This window comes from Zonotrichia leucophrys, chromosome 1A (genome assembly GCF_028769735.1).
Source record: "Zonotrichia leucophrys gambelii isolate GWCS_2022_RI chromosome 1A, RI_Zleu_2.0, whole genome shotgun sequence".
Taxonomy (NCBI): domain Eukaryota; kingdom Metazoa; phylum Chordata; class Aves; order Passeriformes; family Passerellidae; genus Zonotrichia; species Zonotrichia leucophrys.
The window spans coordinates 63087259-63103988 of NC_088170.1; the positions used below are offsets into that span (position 1 = coordinate 63087259).

Consider the following 16730-nt stretch of genomic DNA (forward strand, 5'->3'; position numbering starts at 1 on the left):
CTCATCTCTTCCCTCACCCTCAGACCCCTGTGAACACTGTCACAACTACTAACAAAGCATCTTCTTTGACTTTTTCTTAGAAATTCTGTGGTATGTGTTACTGTAGTGTGATATACTTGTATAACACTACCAAATTAGGTCTCTGATGTTGCAAAGACACAGAAAGATGTTTGAAGAAATCAGGGTTTACCGTGTGATGCAAATAATTATGAAATGACTTAGCTCTAGTCATAAAGTTTTATTTTTTTATTTTTATTTATTCCTGCTACTGCAGTTTATGCCTTCCTGTGAGTTTGGTTCCTCACCTAAGGTGAGGTTCCTCCTAAGGTGCTGCTGAGAAATTAGAAGACGACTATGCCTTAGTGCAGTGCAATGTCTCACTGTTGGGTTATGTCTGAGGGGGAGATGAGTAAGATAAAAAGGATAAGTAACGAAGTACTCTGAGTTGCAGTAGAACCCGTTGCTGTAGATATTTGTGAAAAGAGTACCAGAGAAGCAGGGCTCTCACCTCTTTGCCTGCACTGCCGTGGGGTAGTACCGGGAGCAGGCGATGCCGTCCCAGGCGCAGTAGGGATCCCGCGCCAGGCAGCAGTCGGCGCAGGCCGTGCCGTACATGTCGCACTGGTGGAACTTCACCTGGGCTACGAGCGCCTCGGATCCCACGTAGAGCTGTTGCTGCAAAAAAAGCACCACATAAGGTTCCTAGAATGTCGCTAAAACTTCTCTTGCCAAAGCAGAAATTGTTAAATTAATTGCTGCTTGTTGTGCTTCCAGCCTGTGACCTGAGGGAGGCAGAGTTACTCTGCAGGAAAATATCTGATTACAGATTAAACTCTCCTACTGAGGACAGAGAAACAGAAAGAAGGTAAAATGAACAAGTTTATTTTGGCATTTCCTCGCTTCTGAAGTTTCAGCTTTGTGTTTGAATAGGCAAGGGTTTATGTCTTTTTTTCAAGATATTTTCCAATGCCTCCTCTTTACACTTGTCACTTAACTAATCTGCAAAAAAAACCTAACTTGACACAGAAGACTTTAAACAAAGAAATTCAAATATGCAAAGGTTACAAGCAAACTCAATTTTAAAATGGGAGTTTTCAAGTAAATTTAATTCTTGATTTAGCTATTTAGAATATGGTCACATATTTACATGCACAGTAGTGCTATGATTTGTATAACTTCTCAGCGCACAGGAGATAGATGATAGATAGATAGATAGATAGATAGATAGATAGATAGATAGACAGATAGCTATTTAATTGTTTTCCTGTTGCTGTGCAGTCTTTCCTTACAAATTAACATGTCGCTATCTTCTTTAGTATTTATTTACAGGGTTTGGGTGGGAGTTTTTCAGCATTAGCATTCATTGTTTGAATCTTTTGAGCTCACATAGATGTCCTTTTCAAATCAAATAAAAGATAATCAATTTAATTCTTCAGACACTTGCACAATAAATTCGGAAGAGAATAGCTTGAATTGAAAGATATTTGAGAAAATGTCTTGTTGCTGACGAATGCAAATTTTCTGAACTCAGAAATATGCTTGTGCACTGCAATAGAAACTGCTTATGCACAGCTCACTTCCACAGTTTTACCAGTTAGAAAAAGGATTCTTAAGTTTTGCTCATCACAGTGGCCAAATTTAGTCCATAATTCCTACTCTTCAATCAAGCTGTCAAAATCTGGTATTTTAAAGTTGCTTAAAGCTGAAAAATACTGACATCTTATTTAGTCTATCACAAAACATAAATTTTAATCTGGACAGTCTGTTCTTTTTCCTTATTATACTTCTTATATCTCTTTAGATCATAGAAATCAAACTTTGAGAGATGCCAGGGGAATAAACTAGGAGAGGCTGGTAACAGCAGTGCTTGAAGACTTTTTCTGGTGAGATAAACCAGATGATAGTAGCAGGAACTCAGTCTGCCAACTGGAATGAAGAGAAAACCTGGGATACTTGTTTGAGGGGAATTCTTTGTCTGCAAGTGCTGCAGTGTGATTGTCCCAGAAGACATGAACAACACTTTCAATGAGACATATGAGATGAGATTTTCTCTTTTATCTTTTAGCAGGGGTAAAGACTTCTTTAAGTCTTGGTAAATCACAGGAGGGAAAATAAGCATCTGATATCTAGCCAAGTGAACATCAAAGAACATTCTTTCCCAGTCTCTGCAGATAACAAGCTCAGCCCTGAAATGTGATATTTTACTGTACCATGACTTGGTGAAGACTGGTCAGTGTTATAAGGATATGGAGACATAGGTAGCAAGGAGATCTCCACAGGCTCAGTAACTCCAAGTTCAAAAGAGATCAGTGAAAATGCTTGAGATATAACATTTTTTTCATATATGCTCAACTATATTATGTTCCTGCTGATTTTAAATACAAAATTACTTGGTGTCAACTCTGACCCTAACATATATTCCAATATTTAATTCTCCTCTGTGTCAGAAAACTGTATCCTATTTCAGAATGAGTTTATCTACATTCAACAATCTGATCTTGGTTTTCTAATCTGATATTGCTTTGCACTCAATGTTTAAGAATCCTCATATACACCGTAGGAAGTCACTTCACACAATAAAATATATATATGAATCTCCTGTTCTCTCTCAGTCATCTTTTTGATCTCTTCAAAAAGTAAAGCTACTTTTACTTCTCACAAGAAGTTTTCTCTTCAACTACTGGGTTGCTCTGGTGGCTTTTTTGCAGATCTGTCCAGATTTTCCAGGTATGCCTTGAATTAGTAGAGTTAGCACATCTCTTGGGAGATGAATATAATGGATGAATGCTACTTCATATTTTATGATATCTGTTTTACTCTTCCAACACAACCCTTTAACCATGACAATTCATTGTGAGTTAAAGGTAAGGCAAACATCTGAAAAGACACCAAGTCTTTCTCCAAATAACCACTTAGGTGCAGTGCTGGATAATCTAGTCTCCAGAGCTGCTTTCACAGTCTGTGGGAAAAGATTGAGGCAGGAAATAATTCAAAATCCTTCAACGCAAATCCTTCTCTGAATTGCCATCACAGGACTTTCACTTTCTGCATTACGTACAGGAAGAATGCAAGTTGATTGGACACCAAAACTCAAATAACCCTTTGGGGCACAGTCCCACCTCCTAATAAAGCAGTTTTCATTCTTGTTACTCGTGCTTCACTGTGTTTATGTGCACCTACTTTGCACTGGATGTCTAACATCACTGTTGGACATGTTTAACATTAAGATATAACTATCCTTGGATGTTTATAATGGCTCCATGTTGAGATGATATGATGATATATGATATGATATATGATATATGATATGATATGGAAGAGAATGTGCCCACAAGAGTAATAAATTGGTTGTGTTTATATCAGCAGAAATTTTCAGAAACTCAAAAAGAACTCAGATCCAAACAACCCTAAAGGGCAACTGAGTATGTGGGAGAGCCAGCAAGGCTTTTTTGCTGATATCCCCATGGGGCTGAAGTCTGTCTGCTTTTATCAACATAGAACTTTTCTGTGAATTGCCATATCCACCAAACTAATCCCTACTGTGGTTAGTATGACAGTAACTTATGAAACAGGTTTTTACTTGCTCTGATATTTATGGTATTGTGAACTAAAGATATTTACCACTAGAATTGAAAAACATAAATACTTGATAAAGGAATAGAGCATATTACCATAAGTTTATATTACAGAACAATTACAAGTATCCAACCAGATCTCATTATAGATGATGTACATCTGTCCATTTATCCATGTACCCAGCTCTGTGCAGTTTACAGCTTCATTACATTTGAGTCACAATTGTCATATTTCAACCTTGTAAAATACTTACCCTTTTTGAAGAGATTTCCATAGAAATAATAGGAACTGGCATCTAAAAAATAGGAAATATTTGTTTGCTTAGAAAAAAAGAATATATTTTTGCTATGAAAATAAATCAGGTAAAATAGTATTGGTATTTACTTATTACATTCAGCTTTGCTAGATACTTTGACTTTCTTTAAGAAAGATGTGAGGAAATTGTGACTTTCAGAAGTATTGCTTTAAAACAGTTTATTTGGAAACAAGCAGCCAACACTTAATTCAGGATTATCAGAGCTACAGGAACACTACAATTTCACTGTCAAACATGACATTAGCTCTTGTCACCACTGAATGTCTTTTGTCCTGCTTGAGAGTGATAAGTGGAGTGTTCTTTATAACAAATCATTCGTTGAAGATAAGACGAAAATAGCAGGAATTCCTTCTTTTACCATTGTCCTCTCTTCCCTCTGCTCAGATTTCTTGGAGCAATGCACAGCCCCTCATAGTTCTATTGAAAACTAGCTTTATCAAGAAGGGCAAATTCTCTCATTTTCTCTACGGGCAACAATATATAATAATTACATATTGTATTTATAATTAAAAAATTAGTTGCAGTGCCTAAATTCAGATACCAGATTTAAATGTCCAACTTTTGATATTAGGTTCTCCCTATAGCTTGAAGCAGGTTAGCCTCCTGCTTTATTTGGCTAACATGATGTGATGATACTCACTAAGAGAATTTCATTATGTTAGCTTTGTCACATGCCAAGAACTGAGCTTTAGTCATAGATTCTTCTTTAGGAGAATGGAGTTCTGCCTCACGAGGACCCACGTTTGCCCATTGTAGAGACAGGTTAACTGATTCAATCTTTCTGAGTGGACTTTTTCTATCTAGATGTCATTTAAGGTTCCAAGATTGTAGCAGGCACATTTTTATGTGTGCAGTTATACTTTTTTAATTACTTAATTGGAAACAAGGGGAATATAAACAAAATGAAGTAAGTTTTTAATTAAAAGTTGCACTCCAATGTCCAAGTGCACAAATATAAAGGCACTAGTTGTGATTTGCTTCAACATGCTTTGGTACTTGGGACATTAGAAAAACTTCATTTGAAAATGAAGGTTTCCTGTCATAAAATTGCAAGATAATTAGAAAATTTCTTGCATATGAGTATTATACATTTGACTATCCTCAGATTTGTTTGACATTTTAATTCTGCAGAAAATTCAAGACTTTTGTATATACTTCATATACAACACAGTTCACCTTGAATACTTGCAGCTCTTCAAGAATCACTTCTTCCATTGATTCTGTCTCTTGATTGTAAATTGTTATGACTTTCAGAACAATACCATTATCTGGACAAAAATTTAAAACAAAACAAAACAAAAGTAAAGGTTATGATTGGTTGAAACATTTATATGGCCTTCAAATACCTGAAATGACTTCTTCAAATTGATAATGGATTGAAATTTATAAATGTGAAAATTTAGTTGCATTGTGCTGTCATTAATGAGGGTTCTTACTCTTAGAAAATGAAATATATGACAATTTGTACCTGGCAAATAAGAGTCAATTTAGACACTTGTAAGATACGTAATTAATTGTATTTTTCAAACATTGGTTCATAACTCATTGTGAATAGCAAAAGGATCACAACCGTATTTCAGAAAAAGAAATGGGAGTAGGTGAAAGCCAAGTGCATTGAGGCAAGCAAGTGTAAAATAGCTTTAATTACAGGATCTGAGTGTTTACACTAGATAGCAAACTACTAATATGCTTAATTGCTAACGGCAGCACCATTCCCCCAAGCAAAAGTATAAAAACCTTCAGGGGCTCATTGTGCACAATTCTTACCCTTCTCTAAGGGAACACTGAGCTGCTGTTGAGCTGAAGGTGTACTCAAAGGAAGATTAATCAAAATATAGGATGCACATTCAAAAAGACACATTGGACTTAGGTTTATCAACCTTTCTGTCTCTGCAACTCTTGCAGGAAAGTAAAACATACAAATAACATCTGGTCTTCCACCACTTTGGTTTTGCCTTGCTGCCTATTTATAAAAAAGCCTTCGTGTCCTTAATCTGAAAATCTGTCATCAACAATGGCAAATATCACTTCTTTTCTTCTGTTATTTTCAGTCACCTTTGATTTAGAGGGGACATATTAAGCAGGGAAGTACTGGGGAAAATGTTCAGCAAAAGATCAAAGGGTGAAACAAAAAGAAGAACCATTAAACAGGGGTCATACACCATTTTTCAAAGAGACTATGTAATCAAAGGCAACCATTTTGTAGTAGAACAGTGAAAAGAATTTGTATTCTGAGCTGTGATTTTCATAAGTAAGTCCCTCTTCAAATCCTGCTGACTGATATGTGAAAGCTCTGATGTTCAGACTTTGCCTTTGATGAACCTTTCTAACCTGCCCTGCTACCCTAAGGAAACTTGCTCAGCTGTAAGATGCTGCTTACTTATGTTACACAGCAGGTGTTGGACTGGGATTAAAAAAATATATATATATCAACCCTTTCTAATATTATATTGTCCAAATAAGCAGTGAGTTTTCTGATGGGAGTTTTGCCGAAGTAGTGATTGCAGGTTTCATTTCAGAGCTTCTAAAACCCAAATTCTTTTGCTGGAATTTCTTGTCACCTGAGATCAGACAGCCTGAGAACACTAGGCAGCTGTTGGGGGCCAATCCAGCACAGCTCTAAAGCACACACTTAAGCCACTTTGGATTCAACTTTGTTGAACAAAAGACTTGTGTACAAGAATATTTGTTGCAGTCACAATTAAAAATGCAAGGAGAAAATATAAAGGATGTAGGACCCGCTGCAAAATCTACTGTACAGAAATAAGTGACACATAATACAATATTTTACAAACCATGGTTAAGTCCATTACCAAGACTGTTCCAAGGCTATTTAAAACCTTAGGAAACAGCACTAATGTAAATAGGTCTTTGCTATTCTATTAACATGATTTTTTTAATGTTCTCAACACTGAAATGTACTTATCAGAGGAATTTTATTAGTAAATATAATTCACTGGAACTGCTTTCCTAGACAAAATGGTCAAAATGATTTGTGATACCACTCCTGTTGTTAAATTGATTAAATGTGAATGTAAGAATCCTACATTTTTTTCCAGACAGATTAGATGTGACTTAAGTCTTGTGTAGTTCCAGCCTTTCCTCTTGCTTTCTTACGTTTTTCTATTTTTCAAATACCATTGCATTTTTTTTCCCTCTGCTTTCTTAGACTCGTTGCAGCTATATGCTATATTTTTCCTTTACTGTGTTTGTTAGGAAGATGCTTAAAAATTCTTGCTAAACAAACTCTCTATATTTAAAACAAATGGCACAGAAGAAAGACAAGAAAACTTGGCAAGAAACTTCTGAAAGTTTTGGGTTTTTTGAAATTGGGCATTTCCTCCTTCCTTCCTTCATCTCTGTTGAAACTCAATCCTGGAAGCTGGCAGGTTTCTTTAATGGTATCAGCTAGACTTCTTGTCTCCAGAACTGGGGAAAAGAAACTGTGGAATAAAGCAAATAACTTGAACAGATATTTTTGGAAATCATATCACCTTTTTTTCTCTCAGGTCTCCAAGTCTCAGCTTAGATACCTGACAGTGTTCTGAAGTTTAAAAAATAAGGCTGGTTGTTCGGCCATTTTTTTTAATTCTTTTTTTTTAAAAAAATAAATTAAAATTGAATCCTATACTTCTTTCTCTTGCTAGTTTTTAAATAGTTCCCTACCATTACTTTCCTATATGTTAGCATCACAGTGAAGCACATGTCTGGAATGAATAACATCCTCTGTAAGGTGAAGGCATGAAAACAAAAGTTGATAAAAATAAATGTTGTATTGATTTGCTTCCTCCTGGAGAAAAAAAAAAAAAAAAAAACCAAAACATAAAAAGAAACAAAAACAATTGCAAAATCATAAATGTAAAAATTCTTTCTTGCTTTCTTCATTTACCTGTGCCAATGAACAAAACATCATATTGCCCATCTTCAGCTTCCACTCTGTCCACTGCTATTTGTTTAAGATTGTACTTTCCATCTGTTTTAACTAGTATTGGTCTCTTATGAACAGGCCTGATGGGCTGGTACATCAGTGGATGACTCCTGGCAAAATGCACAGCTTCATCAGGATAGTCTTTAGTGGTGGTGTACAGCCCTCCATTCACCTTGCTGGCACACTGCAAAAACACAAAACAGGATTATCCTGAAGGTTTGCCCAAGAAATTGCCAGAAAAGGGGCTTGTTTTCAGGGATAAAGATAAGTCTGCAGAAAACCAAGCCCAGAAGACCGCAGCAGAAATTAGGACAGTGAACCCTGTACTTCATGCATGTGTGGATTATTAATCGTGAAAAGAAAGGAGAACAGTGAACGTTGTCATGTTGGCATTGTCATGTTTAGGAAGCAGGAGTTTGTTCCTCTTTGGCATACTAAGACAGAATAAAGGGTAACACTTTCAGATTTTGACAAATGTCATAGGGCTTATTTCTTCCCCAAACTCATATTTTAATATAATCAAAATGGCCATGGACAGAGTTAGAAGGAAGGACTTTTCTATCCCAGTAGAGAAACAGCCATGCAAAGTCAGCAGAACACTAATGCTTGAAATCAATCTCTAGTTTTATTATTTTTTGATTGCAAAACGTATTACCATAAGAAACTAAACACACTTGAAAATTATGCCAATAGTAATTCTTGATTTCAGGCATTCTAATAGTATTATATTTGATTCTGATTCCTGACTCTTGATGACAGTATTATATATCACAGTTTAACTTCAAATACCAATGTTTGCACTGATCAATCTACCAGTTTGTAAAGCAAATAAACTTTATGTCAATGCTGATTAAAAGAGGTTTACTCCTTCAGTTAAATATGCAATTAGAGATAATTTACTGCGTTAAAGAGAGAAGTTAATTTCAGGATGCTTTGTGAACGAGATAATGTTTCCCAACTGAACACAGATACTACATTTCCAATTTGCTTCATGATGTCTAATTGAAACCATTTATGATCGAGCTGGAAAAATCTCAGTAACCATTTACTTTCTCTAAATATTCATAAGACAGAGTGGTTTTAAGATGAATTTCAAGCAAAGCCACAGTAGCAGCCTTTCTCTATTTAAATTGGATTTTTCAATCAACAAAATGAAATACAATTCTCCTTAAGTTTACTGGAAACAGTAATTTTAAACTTGTGGTCAGCTGTAATCGACAATAACAAACTCCTGCACTTGTCAAGCATGGCAATGTTTGTTTCCACTTTTTTGGGTTTAGCTACAGGAATGTATTTGTTCACTGTTGACTTAAAAGTACTTGTCTAATCAACCTAGTGATGGAATTTTACTGGCTGTTTGCAATGAAGAGACAGAGCTGGAGCACAAAGACTGGCTGAGCCTGTGCTTCCCATGCACTGCACAGCATATCAAGTGAATATGCCAGGTTCCCTTTGAAAAGTTCTAGTTCTGGAGAGATTTAATAAAAATAATCACTCACAGGCTTTTCATTTCAATTAAATAAAGTCAAGTAGTCTAGAAATGAAACAGTAGATGTAGCTGTCTCTGAAGTCCATCAACCCCACTTGATGTAGCTGATGTCATTTCCAGAAGCAGCACAGCCTAAATGAACTAAAAAAACCAGGAGAGACTATGGCAGAGGATTGTGGAGTCTGTCAGAACCTGTGCGACTCTTAACAGTGGCTCTCTGTTTATTTAGTTTTAAGCTCTCTTATTCCCCATAGACTTCTTTACTCATTTAATACCTAAGATCAATGAGTGCTGACTCTCAGAGACATCCATTAGTAAGTTATTTTTTGCCTCTTGTGACTGTCACTCCTGTAATAGGAAAGGTAGTGGGATTTAATTTACCAACATGCTACACATTGTTTGGAGTGTGAAGCCTAACACTTGGCTACAGCCTGCTACACAATTTCTCTTCATGCTACTGGATAAACATTGAAAAGACCTCTAAACTGTGCCCTAAATGAGTAGGTAAAAATGAATCAATTAACGCTCTGTAACCTGGCAGAGCCATCTACTTCAGCCTCTGATGTGCTCTGCAACATATAAAGAAATCCACAATTAAATCTATTAGCACTCAGGAGAGACCTGCTTCCTCAGCTAATTTTTTCCCTGATATTGGGAAATTACTTGCACTCTTCTGCTTCTATTTCTGTTCCTATGCCTTGTCTTTTTGGGGAGGTGACACTCTAGTCTGACCCAAGCATGGCCAAGGAAGAGAAGCATTGGAAGCAAGTGGAACTCAGGGCAGCCTTCCTATAAATCATTGTCAACCTTGCTGAAGTGCTGGCTCTGAGTTCTCTCCTTCTTGCCAAAAACACACCATTTAATCTTCAGTGCTAGGAGATATCAATGTAATAACTGCAGTCATTAACACTGAATTCATGCCTGTGTTTAATGCTAGTCCAAATAACATATGTGAGGTGTTCTACTGCCCAGAAAAAAAATGCATACCACTTGAAGAACTTGGATTGTATCATCTTTGCAAATATGCAGCTATTCTGCAATCCATGCACAGTAGAGTCTCATTATTTGGTAAAACTGCAAAACCCATACATTTGCTATACAACATATCAAATAGGAAACCAATAATTCCTGTGAATTCAATCGTTTTTCCTAAAATATAATAATTTGTTTACCTGTTATTCTATCCTGACTCAACACTAATGACTTCAATTGATGTCAAATAAACAAAAAAATATTTGTTTCTTTGACATCAATTGTTTGTTTGAAATCAAGCCAGCACTGATACAGTGGTAGCTCATTGGCCAAGATGGTGAGATCATATTCATAATGTTTAAATCCTAGATAATCTCTTTTTTGGAGTATCTGCTTCTAAATTTTTACTTATGTCTATAACTCCAAGCTAAGTAGAGAAAAATATTAATTTTAAATTATTAATTTAAAATGAGAAAGGGGATGCATTTGAAATCATACAAGAGGGAGAAAGGTATCACTGCAGTGGAGCAGACAAGCTAATAGGCCTTTCCACCTCTCATTCATGAGATTCAGTGATAAATTAATTGTATGCAATGCTTACTTCCGAAATGACTGCTTTTAGTATAAAAGGGAATACTGATTCAGTTAGCAAAGGGAAAAAAGCACTGCTCATTACACCTTTAAATTCAAGAGAGTGAGCCCCAAGCCTGAGAGGAGATTAAGGGGCAAAGTGTGAAAACTGGGGGGGTGGATTTAAGAGCTATTAGAAATGTCTTTGCTCAGAGTTAGAAATCTGCCCAATGCTGACATGACAAGGGGCAGACCTTCATGAGTGTAAACAAAAGCAGATTTGCAGCACATGACAATCACCACGGGTAGGTAGGTAGTCATAATCCCAAAAGGATTTAAAGGATTAAAAGGGTAAAAAAGAAATCCTGGATGCTGTGCTTCCCTGAGTTAGGCTGGCATTGCCTGCCCGTCCTGGGGGCTGTGCCTGCCCTGAGAGATGGGGACAGGCCCTGCAATGCAAATGCAAAAATGCAAATGCACTTTTGACCCTCCTCACCCCTCGAGTGGGGATGTGAGCACCTGGCACACAAACTGCAGAAACACCTAAAAAGACACTGAAACAGGAAAAGGGTTTGAGGTGAAGATTACTTGTGACATCCTTGAGAAAACAACACAGCAATTCCTTGTAGCAGTTAATTATTTGTCTTTTAAGTCATGAGTTTGTGATTTCCTCCAGAAATCTAAGTACCAGACAGGAATAGCTCCATACATGACAGCACCTCTATAGCTGCTTGCTACAGTAATTCCCATTTAATTGCATTTTCAAAACACATCTTGTTTCTTCCCTTCAGTTAGTAGCCACTGCAAAAAAAAAGTTTATGAAAAAACTAGTGTGCAAATTTTCAAAAATTATGAGTGATTTTTATGAGGCTTTTTTTTTCCAGTGTTGTTTTAATATTTTTATATTCTTTGTAAATGGTACAGAGCAAGAATGTAGATAAGCTCAGGAACCTGATGAAGGGTAGAAAAATCTCACTCTGTGATGTCTGAAAGGAAATCAATGAACTGTGAGGGTACCAGTCCATTGCTTCCAGAAAGAACCAATCTTGAGCAAAGGACTTTGAATAATGGAGAATTTGCTCCTTATCTACAAATGCATTAATTCTGATTAGTCAGTTTTATTAAAATATGTCTGATTTCTTACCTGCTCATTGATCTAAATTACAGAAGTATTTAAATTTGATCCTTTTGGAAAATGAGGTGGAAAAAAGGAACGAGAACCTCCTTAAAACTATTGAAATATTGAAACTATTGAAATAGTCCATTCTCTTGGGGGGGGGGGGGTGTTGTAGTTTGTTGGGTTTTTTTTTCCTTCCTTTAGCGCTTGCTAAATGTCCTGGTTTTAACACTTTAGAGAAAGAAAGAGAGGTTCCTTCACAGGTAAGGCACTAAGTGTTTCTGAATGAAACTGAATACATCAGATCTGCCTCTTTCTATCCCTTTTGTCTGGGGTCCTAATTTTGGGATCTTAGGACCTTTTCACAATGTTAATAAAATCATGTCCCAACAAGATTTTGAAAAACCTTATATATTGAATCCCACTATTTTCCTTTGGAAAGTGCATGGTTCTAGTACTTGATTAAACCTATTGCTGAGCCATTCCAAACTTTTCCAGGAATAGCTGGACTATATATATATTCAAGGAATATCCTGGATTTGAACATCAGCAGCAATCTGCTTTTTCTTTCCAAAATCATTTACATAGCAAAGCAGTGGAAAATAGACTGTACTTACTGAACCAGGTCTAGGGTAAGGTACTTTTCTTTCATAGAGAGCCCAGTGGTATTCAGGTCCTTCCTTATGAGCATATGGTCCATTGAAAGCTGCTCGGACACTTGCCATGTGGTAAACACAAATAGCATATCCTCTGAAGATATTGCTATGAAGCAAAATTTAAAGACATCATTAAAGCAATATGTCACATTATGTACAGATAATAGTGGCATTGTTATGTAATTAAAAACGAGTCATATTTCAACAGCATTCAGGGAGAAAACACTTATTCTTTCCTATAAGCTTTTCTACTAAATACTGCATCCAATGTGCTTCAAAAGTCTTTAATTTATTTGTATTCATAACAGTTCTCAAAGGAAGCTCTCTGTTGTTATGCCAAAATTTAATGCTAGTCTACACAAACTCTAAATTGCTTGTTTAGAAACACAGAAAGCAAAACAGAGTGAACTCAGGTCCTGTATATTTTTGATTAGTGACTTAAACAGTTTAAGATTTTAACATTTTCCTACTATTATTTTGGCTTGGAAAGATGGGAACCAACCAATGCTGACTAAAATAAGCAGTCCTAAAATGAGTCCTTTTTGTATTGAGTGGGAATGTCAGTTGGTATCATTAGTTAGATCAGATCACTTTATGTAGAACAATCCAGATAAAAGTTTTTATTTTATTTTTAAATTTTATTTTGTTCCAGAAGAATATTTTTTTAGTTTTTGGGGATTTGTTGTTTTTTGGTTGCCTTTTTTTTTTTTTTAAGAAGCATGAGTGCTCTCTACAAAGAAATTATTTCTGAGGACTGCAGAAGACAATCCAGAAAATTTCAATTTGGTGCCCAACTTTCTCTATTGGCATCAAGAGCCATGAGGAAATGCCAGGTGTTAGCAACCCTATAGGAGCAGATCTGCCTTTTGTTAGTAAAAAAAAATCAGGAGAAAGTGGCAAAAGCATAGGTGCTCTTTTCTACCAGTTGCATCCCAAACTAACAGTCAGATTTCCAAACTGAGAGTACTGTGTGCTTGCACCTGAGCTGGGCTGCAGTGGAAAAGGAAAAGGAGGCCACCAGTAAATTGCAGTTGCTGCTTTAGGCTTCACTAAGAAGTTCATAGGAATTTAAGCTGCTATCTAGTTAACCTTGAATTACAGCGGAACTCTTAAAGGGAGACAGGTGGCTCTGGGATGCTGCTCTTATAAGCATGCAGATGTGCATATACTTTGACATAGGAAATTGTCAAGCTGAGAAACACTTAATTAATTTGTGATCCAGATATACTGAATCACAGAATGAGACTGCAAGCCCCTGGGTGTTATAGAGAAGTTTTTACATTAACAAGGAAACCTGCTGTGAGTAGAACTGAGATAAAACTGCTTACTATATGGTTGCTAAGGGATATGTATCATCTAGTTTCTAGCTCATTAATAGACTGTTCAAACACTCCTCTATGGCTTTTATTATTTCTTCTAGTTGTTTACCTTGTGGTGTTGAAGAGGCCAAATATCACTGGATTTTTGTTATCACGAGTTTGCAGCAAAAACACATCCTCTGTAAAATTTAAACCCAATGTTATTGTTAAAAAAACTACTTTTCTCAGCCCGCCAAAAGAAAATTCATTAATTCTTGGAAGCATAATCATATTTTACTCATTTATTCAATTTAATTTTATGCAGATTTTAATCTTTTAAAAACAACGCAGTACATAAAGGAGTAATTGGTGATAGTGAACTCCATATGCGTAGAACTTTATATACATTGGAAACAACACTAACCACCATTCCCTGATAATGAATCCAAGTGCAATATTAGACAGTAAGATGTGTTATGATGAAGGTATATGTTTTTTTTCCATTATTTCTAGTTGTTTACTGTCTAGGATATTTACCTAATTCATCAAAATGTGTATCAATTCCATTTTTCCCAGGCACAGAGCAAACTAGTCTGGTTTTGAGGAAAGTGGTCCATTTATTGACGAGCACTCGCTGGCCTCCCATGTCATTCTGTGCAGAGAGAAACAAATGCCAATGGTAATATGAATGCGTAAGCCTAGAAGCACAAACATCTATGATAATTAGCTGCTCATTATATCTTCTAATGTCAAAAGCATCCATTTTGAAACCACATGCCCATTACTAGACTTATTTCTCTGGAGTCAGTTTTCAAGTAGGATTGCACTGATCAAGTCCAGGTCTCATTAAGATCTGTGGTTTCATAAGAATTTTTTAATTCTGCACCACATCCCTGGATTGTTTTAGCTATACAGCTGTTGCAAAGCATTTTTTAATTGCTCATTTTCGCAAACTAGATATACTGAGTACATTACTGAAGTTTAGCTTTGCTTTAAGAGCTCATTTCAATGTATCTGGAAACTGAAGCCCAGAACGTATCTACTGACCTGGTGCAGCTGGGGCAAGTCTGAGGCAATTATTTACATGGTTTTCTAACAATTTCACCTTAAATAACACCTGCCTTGCTACGGCTGCCTCATCTTTTTCTTGCTCTTGCAACTGTTGGGACTTTCAAGAAAAGGGAACATTTAGCACTACTTGCTTTAGGATGCATCCTCAATCTGTGGTCTTAAATTCAAGACCTGTGTAACTGGTTATTGAAGGCTCTGCAATAGGCTTGCAAAACTCCTCTTACAAACAGAGATCTGTTTTCCTTAGAAAAGTAGAAATATGCAGAGTACATGCCTCTGTGTTACAAAGCCTGTTACTTCTCAGATGAAAATGTAAAAGCTGGGGGAAAAAGCCAGTTCTTGAATCACCAGCTTGGTGTTTTTTGTATTCACTAAATCAAATCTGAATTATGACATACAGCTGTGAAGTTAATGGCCAGATAAGTTTTGGAGAAGTGGAAGAGAAAGGTCAATGGGATTTTGGTTTAACCCATAGCTAGAGATAAGACTTCCTGGTGGATATATTGCAGAGTAGGGGGAACTATTAAAATAATCCATCCAGGCATATATTCAGAACAGAAGCAAAAGAATTCCAGCTTGGATCTTGATGCAGGTTGGAATCCAGAAACCCACGGGGCTTTGTGAACATTAATGTCTGAGCCTGTAATTTGGTACTTTGCATACATCAGATGTTTTTAAGTTATATAGGAGTACCTAACAAAGTTTAAGGGGCAGTATGCTGGTGAGCATACATGACAAATACCACTTATTGAGGTGATAGAAAATAACTAACTTGTATCTTGCTCTTTGCTCAATAGTTTTAGGAATCCTCTGAACTGTCCTGTAAACTGTATTCCCGACAGTTAGGCGAGGGAATACAAACTTTTCTTTTGAAGCAAAATCAGGTGTTAAGAAACAACCTTCTCCTTCTTTCCTTTAATCAAACTGTTGTAATCCCAGTGGGAAAATGGGAGAGCTCCTCTCATCAGCCTTACAGTAGCTGGTTCTTAGAAGAGGAAAGCACCCCAAATTCCTCAGTGTTTGGAGAGCACCAATATGGGCAGCTGGGAGATCATTTGTTAACAGTGCTCCTCTCTCCAGCAACTGCCTAAGACCTTACTGCTGTGTGTGGGGCCAGGGAGCCAAAAAGGGATGAGATCAACACACCAGGAGGATGGCCTGAGTGGGAAATGGAGTACTGAACAGAGCAGTTCAGGGAAGCAAAATCTTTCCTCATGATCTTTCTGCTCCTGGTAAAACTTAAGTCTGTTTGTGGTAATGATTTGCTAGACAATTAATCCTTTGTTCTAGTTTCTTATCTGCACAATCGGAGAAAGGCCCTTACCGCACACACACGTCCCACTCTGGTATATATGGCATGAGTGCTTGTCTCAGCTTCCAAAGCTTTCTCAGTAAAGAAGAAATACACTTTGTTATCATCGTGGTCTTCATTGTCAGGAATCATGTATGAGCCAACAAATTTCGGTTCTTTAAAGAAAAACAACAAAAAGGGGTTGATTACAGTAATTAAAATACTGCCTTATTTTTTCAAGCCTTAAAACCAGCCTATAGCAACTCAAAAATAAAACTAGAGGTAAGATCTCTGTCAGTCAGAGAGCAATTGGGTGATAGTAAATAGTAAAATAGTTACTAGTAAATAGTAAAAAAGTAGGGGGTTTAGTAGAATAGATAGATGATTAAGATGTGGATTATTTATTAACCTATTCTACATCTATCAGATGTAGATCTAATAGATGT

At 36.5% G+C, this 16730-nt stretch overlaps 1 protein-coding gene across 1 annotated transcript in view; it reads right to left on the minus strand.

Annotated features, from left to right (window-relative positions):
- The window catches only part of SEMA3E (semaphorin 3E), a 129472-nt gene that overhangs the window by 11938 nt on the left and 100804 nt on the right, over positions 1-16730 (minus strand). Inside the window, exons 7-14 of the mRNA XM_064702967.1 lie at positions 16318-16460; positions 14460-14574; positions 14053-14122; positions 12586-12730; positions 7782-8004; positions 5069-5160; positions 3830-3871; positions 509-675 (exon numbers count right to left, since the gene is read on the minus strand). Coding sequence (XP_064559037.1) covers positions 509-675; positions 3830-3871; positions 5069-5160; positions 7782-8004; positions 12586-12730; positions 14053-14122; positions 14460-14574; positions 16318-16460 — 997 coding nt within the window. The remainder of the gene's footprint in view (positions 1-508; positions 676-3829; positions 3872-5068; positions 5161-7781; positions 8005-12585; positions 12731-14052; positions 14123-14459; positions 14575-16317; positions 16461-16730) is intronic.